The sequence below is a fragment of the Gobius niger genome (genome assembly GCF_951799975.1).
Source record: "Gobius niger genome assembly, chromosome: 15".
Lineage (NCBI taxonomy): Eukaryota > Metazoa > Chordata > Actinopteri > Gobiiformes > Gobiidae > Gobius > Gobius niger.
Window position 1 is genome coordinate 31162495 of NC_136866.1, and position 16392 is coordinate 31178886.

At 42.9% G+C, this 16392-nt stretch overlaps 2 protein-coding genes across 2 annotated transcripts in view; both read left to right on the top strand.

Moving 5' to 3' along the window:
• Positions 1-16392, top strand: part of senp6a (SUMO specific peptidase 6a) — a 165678-nt gene that overhangs the window by 129453 nt on the left and 19833 nt on the right. The window lies entirely within an intron of this gene.
• Positions 1-16392, top strand: part of LOC306974463 (unconventional myosin-VI-like) — a 139783-nt gene that overhangs the window by 88174 nt on the left and 35217 nt on the right. The window contains exons 21-23 of the mRNA XM_079571714.1: positions 2755-2884; positions 5734-5824; positions 12850-13000. Coding sequence (XP_079427840.1) covers positions 2755-2884; positions 5734-5824; positions 12850-13000 — 372 coding nt within the window. The remainder of the gene's footprint in view (positions 1-2754; positions 2885-5733; positions 5825-12849; positions 13001-16392) is intronic.

Consider the following 16392-nt stretch of genomic DNA (forward strand, 5'->3'; position numbering starts at 1 on the left):
GACATGTTCCTCCTGAGCTGAGACATGTTCCTCCAGACCTGAGACATGTTCCTCCTGAGCTGAGACATGTTCCTCCCAGACCCTGAGACATGTTCCTCCTGAGCTGAGACATGTTCCTCCAGAACCCTGAGACATGTTCCTCCTGAGCTGAGACATGTTCCTCCTGAGCTGAGACATGTTCCTCTGAGCTGAGACATGTTCCTCCTGAGCTGAGACGAGTTCCTCCTGAGCTGAGACATGTTCCTCCTGAGCTGAGACGAGTTCATGTGTCCCCGTCTGGTCTCTGAGATGTTGTTAGCATTTAGCATTAGCCTCTTCTCCTCTGTGGCCACACGGGGGGCGACGTTAGAAATGACCGAGCTTTATTGTAAAAGGACCAAAGGCTGAACCTGACAATGTTTACAGTGCTTCACCCCCTTAAACAAGCACATCTGCTCCAGCTTTACCTAAATCTAAAAGCTTCTCAGCTGGAGCTTACAGCCTACAGGTGTAACGCCTCATTTAACCTCTTAACTCCCACCTGAACGGATCCCATTTTCCACAGTTTGGCTTTACCCGAATCAGAAAGCTTCTCTGGAAAAAAGCACCAAAACAGCCACAAAAAATGAGAAGAAAACACGGATGTAAACGCGACAAACGTGACGAAAACTCAACAAAAAATGACAAAAAATCAACAAAAAATGACAATAATTCAACAAAAAATGACAAAAAATCAACAAAAAATGACAAAAATTCAACAAAAAATCAACAAAAAATGACAATAATTCAACAAAAAATCAACAAAAAATGACAAAAACTCAACAAAAAATGACAAAAATTCAACAAAAATTTTATAAAAATTCAACAAAAAACAACAAAAAATGACAAAAATTCAACAAATAAGAAGAAAACAAGGATGTAAACGCAACAAAAATGTCACAAAAACTCAACAAAAAACTCAACAAAAAATGACAAAAATTCAACAAAAATTCAACAAAAATTTGATAAAAAATGACAAAAACTCAACAAAAAATGACAAAAATTCAACAAAAAATGACAAAAATTCAACAAAAATTTGATAAAAATTTGATAAAAATTCAACAAAAATTTGATAAAAATTTGATAAAAATTCAACAAAAAATGACAAAAAATCAACAAAAATTTGATAAAAATTCAACAAAAAATGACAAAAATTCAACAAAAATTGGATAAAAAATCAACAAAAAATGACAAAAATGTGACAAAAAACATCCTACATCAGACCCACAGAGCTCCTGGACTGAGCCTCTGCACACGTGTTCCTCATGTGTGGGTCAAAGAAGGAACAGGCAGATGTTCATCATGTATGAACTGCAAGAACATCTGTCATATAAGTGTAGCCTCAAGTTTGAACCTGTTATACATGTTTTTGTTATACACCAGGGACAAGAGGGAATATACAGAACTGTCCCTGTCAAATAAACTAATAAATACTTCTACTACTGCTACTACCTGGACTACTTCCACCCTCTGGACTGCAGTATTTACTGCTGGAGCCTCTGCTCTGGAGCCGCCGACGCTAAACGCTTTTTAAAAATGTTTTGATGCTTCGTCTGAAAAGGTCGATCGTCCAAAACTTTAATTAAAGTCTGTCCCGAAATGTCACGGACGTCACATAAGTGTACGAGGATCAGAGCGGTTTAGCCCCGCCCACTGCCCCAGGGCTGCAGGAGGGTTAGCCCCGCCCACTTCCCCCAGGGCTGCAGGAGGGTTAGCCCCGCCCACTCCCCCCAGGGCTGCAGGAGGATTAGCCCCGCCCACTCCCCCAGGGCTGCAGGAGGGTTAGCCCCGCCCACTCCCCCCAGGGCTGCAGGAGGGTTAGCCCCGCCCACTCCCCCCAGGGCTGCAGGAGGGTTAGCCCCGCCCACTTCCCCCAAGGCTGCAGGAGGGTTAGCCCCGCCCACTCCCCCAGGGCTGCAGGAGGGTTAGCCCCGCCCACCCCCCCCAGGGCTGCAGGAGGGTTTAGCCCCGCCCACTTCCCCAACAGCTGCAGGAGGGTTAGCCCCGCCCACTTCCCCCAGGGCTGCAGGAGGGTTAGCCCCGCCCACTCCCCCCAGGGCTGCAGGAGGGTTAGCCCCGCCCACTTCCCCCAGGGCTGCAGGAGGGTTAGCCCCGCCCACTTCCCCCAGGGCTGCAGAAGGGTTAGCCCCGCCCACTTCCCCAGGGCTGCAGGAGGGTTAGCCCCGCCCACTTCCCCAACAGCTGCAGGAGGGTTAGCCCCGCCCACTTCCCCCAGGGCTGCAGGAGGGTTAGCCCCGCCCACTTCCCCCAGGGCTGCAGAAGGGTTAGCCCCGCCCACTTCCCCAGGGCTGCAGGAGGGTTAGCCCCGCCCACTTCCCCAACAGCTGCAGGAGGGTTAGCCCCGCCCACTTCCCCCAGGGCTGCAGGAGGGTTAGCCCCGCCCACTGCCCCAGGGCTGCAGGAGGGTTAGCCCCGCCCACTCCCCCCAGGGCTGCAGGAGGATGAGCCCCGCCCACTGCCCCAGGGCTGCAGGAGGGTTAGCCCCGCCCACTGCCCCAACAGCTGCAGGAGGATTAGCCCCGCCCACTGCCCCAGGGCTGCAGGAGGATTAGCCCCGCCCACTGCCCCCTGGAGGAGCAGAGCTGTAAATGACATGATCTCAGGAGAAGCTTCGTTTTTACATGTCCTTGTTCTGTGGTGGCTTCCAGGTTTTAAACACTTTTCTTGTTGTTTGTTGTGGTTTTAAACATACTTCTTGTTCTTGTGTCTTCACAGTTCGCAGAGTTCGATCAGATCATGCGCTCGGACCCTGAACATCTGGCCGAGCTCATCAAGAAGGTCCATAAGTGGCTCCTGCACAGTCGCTGGAAGAAGGTGCAGTGGTGCTCGCTGTCCGTCATCAAACGTGAGTCTCACTCAGAGGGTCAGAGGGTCAGAGGGTCTGAGGGTCTGAGGGTCAGGTCCCTCAGACCCTCAGACCCTCTGTCCTAAAGTGTCCCTCAGACCCTCTGTCCCTCAGACCCTCTGTCCTAAAGTGTCCCTCAGACCCTCTGTCCCTCAGACCCTCTGTCCTAAAGTGTCCCTCAGACCCTCTGTCCTAAAGTGTCCCTCAGACCCTCTGTCCTAAAGTGTCCCTCAGACCCTCTGACCTAAAGTGTCCCTCAGACCCTCTGACCTAAAGTGTCCCTCAGACCCTCTGTCCTAAAGTGTCCCTCAGACCCTCTGTCCTAAAGTGTCCCTCAGACCCTCTGTCCTAAAGTGTCCCTCAGACCCTCTGTCCTAAAGTGTCCCTCAGACCCTCTGTCCTAAAGTGTCCCTCAGACCCTCTGACCTAAAGTGTCCCTCAGACCCTCTGTCCTAAAGTGTCCCTCAGACCCTCTGTCCTAAAGTGTCCCTCAGACCCTCTGACCTAAAGTGTCCCTCAGACCCTCTGTCCTAAAGTGTCCCTCAGACCCTCTGTCCTAAAGTGTCCCTCAGACCCTCTGTCCTAAAGTGTCCCTCAGACCCTCTGACCTAAAGTGTCCCTCAGACCCTCTGTCCTAAAGTGTCCCTCAGACCCTCTGTCCTAAAGTGTCCCTCAGACCCTCTGTCCTAAAGTGTCCCTCAGACCCTCTGACCTAAAGTGTCCCTCAGACCCTCTGTCCTAAAGTGTCCCTCAGACCCTCTGACCTAAAGTGTCCCTCAGACCCTCTGTCCTAAAGTGTCCCTCAGACCCTCTGTCCTAAAGTGTCCCTCAGACCCTCTGTCCTAAAGTGTCCCTCAGACCCTCTGTCCTAAAGTGTCCCTCAGACCCTCTGTCCTAAAGTGTCCCTCAGACCCTCTGTCCTAAAGTGTCCCTCAGACCCTCTGACCTAAAGTGTCCCTCAGACCCTCTGACCTAAAGTGTCCCTCAGACCCTCTGTCCTAAAGTGTCCCTCAGACCCTCTGACCTAAAGTGTCCCTCAGACCCTCTGTCCTAAAGTGTCCCTCAGACCCTCTGACCTAAAGTGTCCCTCAGACCCTCTGTGCTAAAGTGTCCCTCAGACCCTCTGTCCCTCAGACCCTCTGTCCTAAAGTGTCCCTCAGACCCTCTGTCCTAAAGTGTCCCTCAGACCCTCTGTCCTAAAGTGTCCCTCAGACCCTCTGACCTAAAGTGTCCCTCAGACCCTCTGTCCTAAAGTGTCCCTCAGACCCTCTGACCTAAAGTGTCCCTCAGACCCTCTGTCCTAAAGTGTCCCTCAGACCCTCTGTCCTAAAGTGTCCCTCAGACCCTCTGTCCTAAAGTGTCCCTCAGACCCTCTGTCCTAAAGTGTCCCTCAGACCCTCTGTCCTAAAGTGTCCCTCAGACCCTCTGTCCTAAAGTGTCCCTCAGACCCTCTGACCTAAAGTGTCCCTCAGACCCTCTGACCTAAAGTGTCCCTCAGACCCTCTGTCCTAAAGTGTCCCTCAGACCCTCTGTCCTAAAGTGTCCCTCAGACCCTCTGTCCTAAAGTGTCCCTCAGACCCTCTGTCCTAAAGTGTCCCTCAGACCCTCTGACCTAAAGTGTCCCTCAGACCCTCTGACCTAAAGTGTCCCTCAGACCCTCTGTCCTAAAGTGTCCCTCAGACCCTCTGACCTAAAGTGTCCCTCAGACCCTCTGTCCTAAAGTGTCCCTCAGACCCTCTGACCTAAAGTGTCCCTCAGACCCTCTGTGCTAAAGTGTCCCTCAGACCCTCTGTCCCTCAGACCCTCTGTCCTAAAGTGTCCCTCAGACCCTCTGTCCTAAAGTGTCCCTCAGACCCTCTGTCCTAAAGTGTCCCTCAGACTCTTCGTCAGTATTTGAAGTACTAACGCAGTACTCTGTGTTTCAGTGAAGTATAAGATCCTGTACTGCAGTATTTGAAGTACTAGCGCAGTACTCTCTGTGTTTCAGTGAAGTATAAGATCCTGTACTGCAGTATTTGAAGTACTAACGCAGTACTCTGTGTTTCAGTGAAGTATAAGATCCTGTACCGCAGTATTTGAAGTACTAACGCAGTACTCTGTGTGTTTCAGTGAAGTATAAGATCCTGTACCGCAGTATGTGAAGTACTAGCGCAGTACTCTGTGTGTTTCAGTGAAGTATAAGATCCTGTACCGCAGTATTTGAAGTACTAACGCAGTACTCTGTGTTTCAGTGAAGTATAAGATCCTGTACTGCAGTATTTGAAGTACTAACGCAGTACTCTGTGTGTTTCAGTGAAGTATAAGATCCTGTACCGCAGTATTTGAAGTACTAACGCAGTACTCTGTGTGTTTCAGTGAAGTATAAGATCCTGTACCGCAGTATTTGAAGTACTAACGCAGTACTCTGTGTGTTTCAGTGAAGTATAAGATCCTGTACTGCAGTATTTGAAGTACTAACGCAGTACTCTGTGTGTTTCAGTGAAGTATAAGATCCTGTACCGCAGTATTTGAAGTACTAACGCAGTACTCTGTGTGTTTCAGTGAAGTATAAGATCCTGTACCGCAGTATTTGAAGTACTAACGCAGTACTCTGTGTGTTTCAGTGAAGTATAAGATCCTGTACTGCAGTATTTGAAGTACTAACGCAGTACTCTGTGTGTTTCAGTGAAGTATAAGATCCTGTACTGCAGTATTTGAAGTACTAACGCAGTACTGTGTGTTTCAGTGAAGTATAAGATCCTGTACCGCAGTATTTGAAGTACTAACGCAGTACTCTGTGTGTTTCAGTGAAGTATAAGATCCTGTACTGCAGTATTTGAAGTACTAACGCAGTACTCTGTGTGTTTCAGTGAAGTATAAGATCCTGTACCGCGCCGGGGCCTGTGTGGTGATGCAGAAGACGGTCCGGATGTGGCTCTGCAAACGGAAACACAAACCTCGGTGAGTCCAGGAGTTTTACAGATGTTTCCTCTGGGACGGTTTGGCTCCTCCCCCTCCCGGGCCCCCCCCCCCTCCATACGTTTAAAGATCTGATGGAATAATCCGTTAGACACTGCTTGACCTTCTGCTGTTTATCGTTCTGCGGTCGTTGATTCTGAGGACGAGCGACGCTCAGAGCAGAAAGGTTAAAGACTTCATCATCGGGAAAGAGACATGAGCGAGGGGGGGGGACAGGAGCGAGGGGGGGGGGACAGGAGCGAGGGGGGGGGGGTCGACCCGAGTCAGCTTCATCACAGGCAGATGAACAGGGCGACTTTAACCTTGTGCTGCTGCTGGATTTTCACATTTAAATTCAGCCGTTTTGTTTTGTTTTTCGTGTAAAGGCCGAGAACAAACCGAGCTGAAAGAACAGATTTAAACAGACCTTGAAAAACCCACATCAGCAAAACCTCCTTTTACAACGAGAGGAAAGAAAAGAAAAGAAAAGAAAAGAAAAGAAAGCACTTGTTCGAACTAATTACGTATAATGAAGAGAAAAGGCGTTTCATTTTTATATTTATTTAAGAGATCCTGTGTTCACGTTACCCAGACTTTAGAATAAATAAACATCTAATAGAGGATTATTATTACAGCTCTTCCTCTGATCAGTCTCTTTACATAAATGCAGCTTCTTTTGGGACTCTTCCTTTAGGACAAAAACAGATGAGATTTGCTCGGCTCATTGGATTATTATTGGACATAATCGTGCCAAAACTATGGCCTTTAAAGTCATTAAAAAGCATTAAATTCAAACCATTAAAGGCACGTTCTGGTGAAATCATGGCATAAATAAAATCCTGAAGTTTAGGTTGAACTCGTTCAGTTTCGGGAAGGAATTCAGTATCAGGATTTTCCCTCATTCCTCGGTTTGATGGAACGTTTGCAAATAAAATAAAAATTTGGGAGTTTTGGGAGTCGGCTCCTGAGAGGGAACTTCCAAACCATCAGCTTTATGTCTAGTGTGTGTGCAGTATAGTGTGGAAGGGCCTCTGACTCTCGTATATGTCTGACTCTGTTTTATATCTGACTCTGTTTTATATCTGACTCTCTCTTATATATCTGACTCTGTTTTATATCTGACTCTGTTTTATATCTGACTCTCTTATATATCTGACTCTCTTATATATCTGACTCTGTTTTATATCTGACTCTGTTTTATTTCTGACTCTGTTTTATATCTGACTCTCTGTTTTATATCAGACTCTCTCATATATCTGACTCATATATCTGACTCTCTCATATATCTGACTCTTATATATCTGACTCTCTTATATGTCTGACTCTCTCTTATATATCTGACTCTCTTATATATCTGACTCTCTCTTATATATCTGACTCTCTTATATATCTGACTCTCTTATATATCAGACTCTCATTTATCTGACTCTCTTATATGTCTGACTCTCTTATATATCTGACTCTCTTATATATCAGACTCTCTCATATATCTGACTCTCTTATATGTCTGACTCTCTCTTATATATCTGACTCTCTCTTATATATCTGACTCTCTCTTATATATCTGACTCTCTCTTATATATCTGACTCTCTTATATATCTGACTCTCTCTTATATATCTGACTCTCTTATGTATCTGACTCTCTTATATATCTGACTCTCTCTTATATATCTGACTCTCTTATATATCAGACTCTCATATATCTGACTCTCTTATATGTCTGACTCTCTCTTATATATCTGACTCTCTCTTATATATCTGACTCTCTCTTATATATCTGACTCTCTCTTATATATCTGACTCTCTTATATATCTGACTCTCTTATATATCTGACTCTCTTTTTTATATCTGACTCTCTTATATATCTGACTCTCTTATATATCTGACTCTCTTTTTTATATCTGACTCTCTGTTTTATATCTGACTCTCTCTTATATATCTGACTCTCTTATATATCTGACTCTCTCTTATATATCTGACTCTCTCTTATATATCTGACTCTCTTATATATCTGACTCTCTTATATATCTGACTCTCTCTTATATATCTGACTCTCTTATATATCTGACTCTCTTATATATCTGACTCTCTTATATATCTGACTCTCTTTTTTATATCTGACTCTCTGTTTTATATCTGACTCTCTCTTATATATCTGACTCTCTCATATATCTGACTCTCTCTTATATATCTGACTCTCTCTTATATATCTGACTCTCTTATATATCTGACTCTCTCTTATATATCTGACTCTCTTATATATCTGACTCTTATATATCTGACTCTCTTATATCTGACTCTCTTATATATCTGACTCTCTTATATATCTGACTCTCTCTTATATATCTGACTCTCTTATATATCTGACTCTTATATATCTGACTCTCTTATATCTGACTCTCTTATATATCTGACTCTCTTATATATCTGACTCTTATATATCTGACTCTCTTATATCTGACTCTCATATATCTGACTCTCTCATATATATCTGACTCTCTTATATATCTGACTCTCTTATATCTGACTCTCTTATATATCTGACTCTCTTATATATCTGACTCTCTTATATATCTGACTCTCTCTTATATATCTGACTCTCTCATATATCTGACTCTCTCTTATATATCTGACTCTCTCTTATATATCTGACTCTCTTATATATCTGACTCTCTCTTATATATCTGACTCTCTTATATATCTGACTCTTATATATCTGACTCTCTTATATCTGACTCTCTTATATATCTGACTCTCTCTTATATATCTGACTCTCTTATATATCTGACTCTCTCTTATATATCTGACTCTCATATATCTGACTCTTATATATCTGACTCTCTTATATATCTGACTCTCTTATATATCTGACTCTCTTATATATCTGACTCTCTTATATATCTGACTCTCTTATATATCTGACTCTCTTATATATCTGACTCTCTTATATATCTGACTCTCGTATATATCTGACTCTCTTATATATCTGACTCTCGTATATATCTGACTCTCTTATATATCTGACTCTCGTATATATCTGACTCTCTTATATATCTGACTCTCGTATATATCTGACTCTCTCTTATATATCTGACTCTCTTATATATCTGACTCTCTTATATATCTGACTCTCGTATATATCTGACTCTCTTATATATCTGACTCTCGTATATATCTGACTCTCTTATATATCTGACTCTCGTATATATCTGACTCTCTCTTATATATCTGACTCTCTTATATATCTGACTCTTATATATCTGACTCTCTTATATATCTGACTCTCTTATATATCTGACTCTCTTATATATCTGACTCTCTTATATATCTGACTCTCGTATATATCTGACTCTCTCTTATATATCTGACTCTCTTATATATCTGACTCTCTTATATATCTGACTCTCTTATATATCTGACTCTCTTATATATCTGACTCTCGTATATATCTGACTCTCTCTTATATATCTGACTCTCTTATATATCTGACTCTTATATATCTGACTCTCTTATATATCTGACTCTCGTATATATCTGACTCTCTTATATATATGACTCTCGTATATATCTGACTCTCTTATATATCTGACTCTTATATATCTGACTCTCTTATATATCTGACTTTTTTATATCTGACTCTCTTATATATCTGACTTTTTTATATCTGACTCTCTTATATATCTGACTCTCTCATATATCTGACTCTCTCATATATCTGACTCTCTTATATATCTGACTCTCTTATATATCTGACTCTCTCATATATCTGACTCTCTTATATATCTGACTCTTATATATCTGACTCTCTCATATATCTGACTCTCTTATATATCTGACTCTCTTATATATCTGACTCTCTCATATATCTGACTCTCTTATATATCTGACTCTTATATATCTGACTCTCTCATATATCTGACTCTCTCATATATCTGACTCTCTTATATATCTGACTCTCTTATATATCTGACTCTCTCATATATCTGACTCTCTTATATATCTGACTCTTATCTGACTCTCTCATATATCTGACTCTCTTATATATCTGACTCTCTCATATATCTGACTCTCATATATCTGACTCTCTTATATATCTGACTCTTATATATCTGACTCTCTCATATATCTGACTCTCTGTTATATATCTGACTCTCTTATATATCTGACTCTCTTATATATCTGACTCTCTTATATATCTGACTCTCTTATATATCTGACTCTCTTATATATCTGACTCTCTTATATATCTGACTCTTATATATCTGACTCTCTTATATATCTGACTCTTATATATCTGACTCTTATATATCTGACTCTTATATATCTGACTCTTATATATCTGACTCTTATATATCTGACTCTTATATATCTGACTCTCTCATATATCTGACTCTTATATATCTGACTCTTATATATCTGACTCTTATATATCTGACTCTCTTATATATCTGACTCTCTGTTATATATCTGACTCTCTTATATATCTGACTCTCTTATATATCTGACTCTCTTATATATCTGACTCTCTTATATATCTGACTCTCTTATATATCTGACTCTCTCATATATCTGACTCTCTTATATATCTGACTCTCTTATATATCTGACTCTCATATATATCTGACTCTTATATATCTGACTCTCTCATATATCTGACTCTCTTATATCTGACTCTCTTATATATCTGACTCTCTTATATATCTGACTCTCTCATATATCTGACTCTCTTATATATCTGACTCTCTTATATATCTGACTCTCTCATATATCTGACTCTCTTATATATCTGACTCTCTTATATATCTGACTCTCTTATATATCTGACTCTCTTATATATCTGACTCTCTTATATATCTGACTCTCATATATCTGACTCTCTTATATATCTGACTCTCTTATATATCTGACTCTCATATATCTGACTCTCTCATATATCTGACTCTCGTATATATCTGACTCTCTTATATATCTGACTCTCATATATATCTGACTCTTATATATCTGACTCTCTCATATATCTGACTCTCTTATATATCTGACTCTCTGTTATATATCTGACTCTCTTATATATCTGACTCTCTTATATATCTGACTCTCTTATATATCTGACTCTCTTATATATCTGACTCTCATATATCTGACTCTCTTATATATCTGACTCTCTTATATATCTGACTCTCATATATCTGACTCTCTCATATATCTGACTCTCTTATATATCTGACTCTCTTATATATCTGACTCTCATATATCTGACTCTCTTATATATCTGACTCTCTTATATATCTGACTCTCATATATCTGACTCTCTCATATATCTGACTCTCTTATATATCTGACTCTTATATATCTGACTCTCATATATCTGACTCTCTTATATATCTGACTCTCTCATATATCTGACTCTCTCATATATCTGACTCTCTCATATATCTGACTCTTATATATCTGACTCTCTCATATATCTGACTCTCTCATATATCTGACTCTCTTATATATCTGACTCTCATATATCTGACTCTCTTATATATCTGACTCTCTTATATATCTGACTCTCATATATCTGACTCTCTCATATATCTGACTCTCTTATATATCTGACTCTTATATATCTGACTCTCATATATCTGACTCTCTTATATATCTGACTCTCTTATATATCTGACTCTTATATATCTGACTCTCATATATCTGACTCTCTTATATATCTGACTCTCTCATATATATCTGACTCTCATATATCTGACTCTCTTATATATCTGACTCTCTTATATATCTGACTCTCTTATATATCTGACTCTCATATATCTGACTCTCATATATCTGACTCTCTTATATATCTGACTCTCTTATATATCTGACTCTCTTATATATCTTACTCTCTCATATATCTGACTCTCTTATATATCTGACTCTCATATATATCTGACTCTCATATATCTGACTCTGTTATATATCTGACTCTCTCATATATCTGACTCTCTCATATATCTGACTCTCTTATATATCTGACTCTCTTATATATCTGACTCTTATATATCTGACTCTCTTATATATCTGACTCTCTGTTATATATCTGACTCTGACTCTTATATATGATATATATAGTATATATACTCATAAATACTGCTGTATATTCGTAGTATCGACGGCCTGGTGAAGGTCCTCTGACTCTTATATATGATATATATAGTATATATACTCATAAATACTCATAAATACTGCTGTATTGCAGTATCGACGGGCTGGTGAAGGTCCTCTGACTCTTATATATAGTATATATAGTATATATACTCATAAATACTGCTGTATTGCAGTATCGACGGGCTGGTGAAGGTCCTCTGACTCTTATATATGATATATATAGTATAAATACTCATAAATACTGCTGTATTGCAGTATCGACGGGCTGGTGAAGGTCTTCTGACTCTTGTATATGATATATATAGTATAAATACTCATAAATACTCATAAATACTGCTGTATTGCAGTATCGACGGGCTGGTGAAGGTCCTCTGACTCTTGTATATGATATATATAGTATATATACTCATAAATACTCATAAATACTGCTGTATTGCAGTATTGACGGGCTGGTGAAGGTCCTCTGACTCTTGTATATGATATATATAGTATATATACTCATAAATACTCATAAATACTGCTGTATTGCAGTATCGACGGGCTGGTGAAGGTCCTCTGACTCTTATATGGTATATGTGGTATATATAGTATAAATACTCATAAATACTGCTGTATTGCAGTATCGACGGGCTGGTGAAGGTCCTCTGACTCTTATATATAGTATATATACTCATAAATACTCATAAATACTGCTGTATTGCAGTATCGACGGGCTGGTGAAGGTCCTCTGACTCTTATATATGGTATATATAGTATATATACTCATAAATACTGCTGTATATTCGTAGTATCGACGGGCTGGTGAAGGTCCTCTGACTCTTGTATATAGTATATATGATATATATAGTATAAATACTCATAAATACTGCTGTATATTCGTAGTATCGACGGGCTGGTGAAGGTCCGGGGCCTGAAGACTCGCATGGATCGTTTCACTGAAGTCGTGTCTGGGCTGAAAGAAGGAAAAGACGAGACGAGTCGTCAGGTCCAGGAGCTGGAGCGAGCGGTGGACGCGCTGATGGACAAGATCAAGGTACTTATACTTCAAATACAAATACTACTACTACTACTGCAGCGAGGAGCGAGCGGTGGACGCGCTGATGGACAAGATCAAGGTATTTATACTTCAAATACTTCTACTACTACTACTACTGCAGCGAGGAGCGAGCGGTGGACGCGCTGATGGACAAGATCAAGGTACTTATACTTCAAATACAAATACTACTACTACTACTGCAGCGAGGAGCGAGCGGTGGACGCGCTGATGGACAAGATCAAGGTATTTATACTTCAAATACTTCTACTACTACTACTACTGCAGCGAGGAGCGAGCGGTGGACGCGCTGATGGACAAGATCAAGGTACTTATACTTCAAATACAAATACTACTACTACTACTGCAGCGAGGAGCGAGCGGTGGACGCGCTGATGGACAAGATCAAGGTACTTATACTACTACTACTACTACTACTACTACTTCTACTGCAGCGAGGAGCGGGACGTGGACACGCCCACCGCTGTCAGTCAGAAGCAGGAACTGATTATTTTTTTACTTAAAAAAAAAAAAATCCCTATTTTTCCCCCATTAAGAAAATGTTTCCAAATGTCTTTTTTTTTTGCTTATTTTTTTATTACTAATATTTTCCCAATTTCCCACATTTTTTCCAATTTTTGACCAATTTATTCTGCATTTTTTCCTTTGTCTAACCCATTTTTTCTTTGTCTCTGTTTTTCTCTCTTTTTTCTTCAGTTCTTCACATTTGTTAATGTTCATGTTTTGTTTACACAGTTGCTCCTTGTTTCCCCCACACGTCCTGTCGTTGCAGAAGAACCTGACGTTGTAAATGTTCAGATTCCACATTATTGTTCAGTAAAGAATCGTTAAAGATGCATTTAGTTACTCAGCCCTGTTAGAGTGAGAACGGCCTGAAAGTTTAGTCACTGTCTGCAACATCCCCCCTGTGCCCCGCCCCCCCGTCCCCCCCTGTGCCCCCCCCCTGTGCCCCCCCCCCCTGCAGCCCCTGTGTCTCAGCGTCGACAGAATCATCCGTCACTTTCACAGAGTCAGAGGCTCATGTCGCCGTTTAGTGAAAGAGAAATGTCACTCCTGTCCTGTGTGTCCCCCCCTGTGTCCCCCCCCCCCTCCCCCCCTCCCCCCCTCCCTGTGTCCCCCCCCCCCCCCCTCCCTGTGTCCTCTACCCCCCCCCCCCCCCCCCCCCGTGTCCCGCCTGCTCTGAGTAAATGTCACAGAAAACACTGTGATTATTATTATTCATGAGTCTCTGAAACCTCAGCAGCAGAAACAGAATCAACAACAGACTCAGATGTTTCTCCTCCTCAGGCCTGAGCAGTGACTCTGGAGGTTCTTCTCTCTGACCCTCATGTTTCAGTGACTCTGGAGGTTCTTCTCTCTCACCCTCATGTCTCAGTGACTCTGGAGGTTCTTCTCTCTGACCCTCATGTTTCAGTGACTCTGGAGGTTCTTCTCTCTCACCCTCATGTTTCTCCTCCTCAGGCCTGAGCTGTGACTCTGGAGGTTCTTCTCTCTCACCCTCATGTTTCTCCTCCTCAGGTCTGAGCTGTGACTCTGGAGGTTCTTCTCTCTGACCCTCATGTTTCTCCTCCTCAGGTCTGAGCTGTGACTCTGGAGGTTCTTCTCTCTCACCCTCACGTTTCTCCTCCTCAGGCCTGAGCAGTGACTCTGGAGGTTCTTCTCTCTCACCCTCACGTTTCTCCTCCTCAGGCCTGAGCAGTGACTCTGGAGGTTCTTCTCTCTGACCCTCATGTTTCTCCTCCTCAGGTCTGAGCTGTGACTCTGGAGGTTCTTCTCTCTCACCCTCACGTTTCTCCTCCTCAGGTCTGAGCAGTGACTCTGGAGGTTCTTCTCTCTCACCCTCACGTTTCTCCTCCTCAGGCCTGAGCAGTGACTCTGGAGGTTCTTCTCTCTCACCCTCATGTTTCTCCTCAGGTCTGAGCTGTGACTCTGGAGGTTCTTCTCTCTGACCCTCATGTTTCTCCTCCTCAGGTCTGAGCTGTGACTCTGGAGGTTCTTCTCTCTGACCCTCATGTTTCTCCTCCTCAGGTCTGAGCAGTGACTCTGGAGGTTCTTCTCTCTGACCCTCATGTCTCTCCTCCTCAGGTCTGAGCAGTGACTCTGGAGGTTCTTCTCTCTCACCCTCATGTTTCTCCTCCTCAGCGTCTCCTCAGGCCTGAGCAGTGACTCTGGAGGTTCTTCTCTCTCACCCTCATGTTTCAGTGACTCTGGAGGTTCTTCTCTCTCACCCTCATGTCTCAGTGACTCTGGAGGTTCTTCTCTCTGACCCTCATGTCTCTCCTCCTCAGGTCTGAGCTGTGACTCTGGAGGTTCTTCTCTCTCACCCTCATGTTTCTCCTCCTCAGCGTCTCCTCAGGCCTGAGCAGTGACTCTGGAGGTTCTTCTCTCTCACCCTCATGTTTCTCCTCCTCAGGTCTGAGCAGTGACTCTGGAGGTTCTTCTCTCTCACCCTCATGTTTCTCCTCCTCAGGTCTGAGCAGTGACTCTGGAGGTTCTTCTCTCTGACCCTCATGTCTCTCCTCCTCAGGCCTGAGCTGTGACTCTGGAGGTTCTTCTCTCTCACCCTCATGTTTCTCCTCCTCAGGCCTGAGCAGTGACTCTGGAGGTTCTTCTCTCTCACCCTCACGTTTCTCCTCCTCAGGTCTGAGCAGTGACTCCTGATGGTTCTTCTCTCTCACCCTCACGTTTCTCCTCCTCAGGTCTGAGCAGTGACTCTGGAGGTTCTTCTCTCTCACCCTCATGTCTCTCCTCCTCAGCGTCTCCTCAGTGACTCTGGAGGTTCTTCTCTCTCACCCTCATGTCTCTCCTCCTCAGCGCGTGGTCATGTTTCTCCTCCTCAGGTCTGAGCAGTGACTCCTGATGGTTCTTCTCTCTCACCCTCATGTCTCTCCTCAGGTCTGAGCTGTGACTCTGGAGGTTCTTCTCTCTGACCCTCATGTCTCTCCTCCTCAGGCCTGAGCAGTGACTCTGGAGGTTCTTCTCTCTGACCCTCATGTCTCTCCTCCTCAGGCCTGAGCAGTGACTCCTGATGGTTCTTCTCTCTGACCCTCATGTTTCTCCTCCTCAGGCCTGAGCAGTGACTCTGGAGGTTCTTCTCTCTGACCCTCATGTTTCTCCTCCTCAGCGTCTCCTCAGTGACTCTGGAGGTTCTTCTCTCTCACCCTCATGTCTCTCCTCCTCAGGCCTGAGCAGTGACTCCTGATGGTTCTTCTCTCTCACCCTCATGTCTCTCCTCCTCAGCGTCTCCTCAGTGACTCTGGAGGTTCCTCTCTCTCACCCTCATGTCTCTCCTCCTCAGCGCGTGGTCATGTTTCTCCTCCTCAGGTCTGAGCTGTGACTCCTGATGGTTCTTCTCTCTCACCCTCATGTTT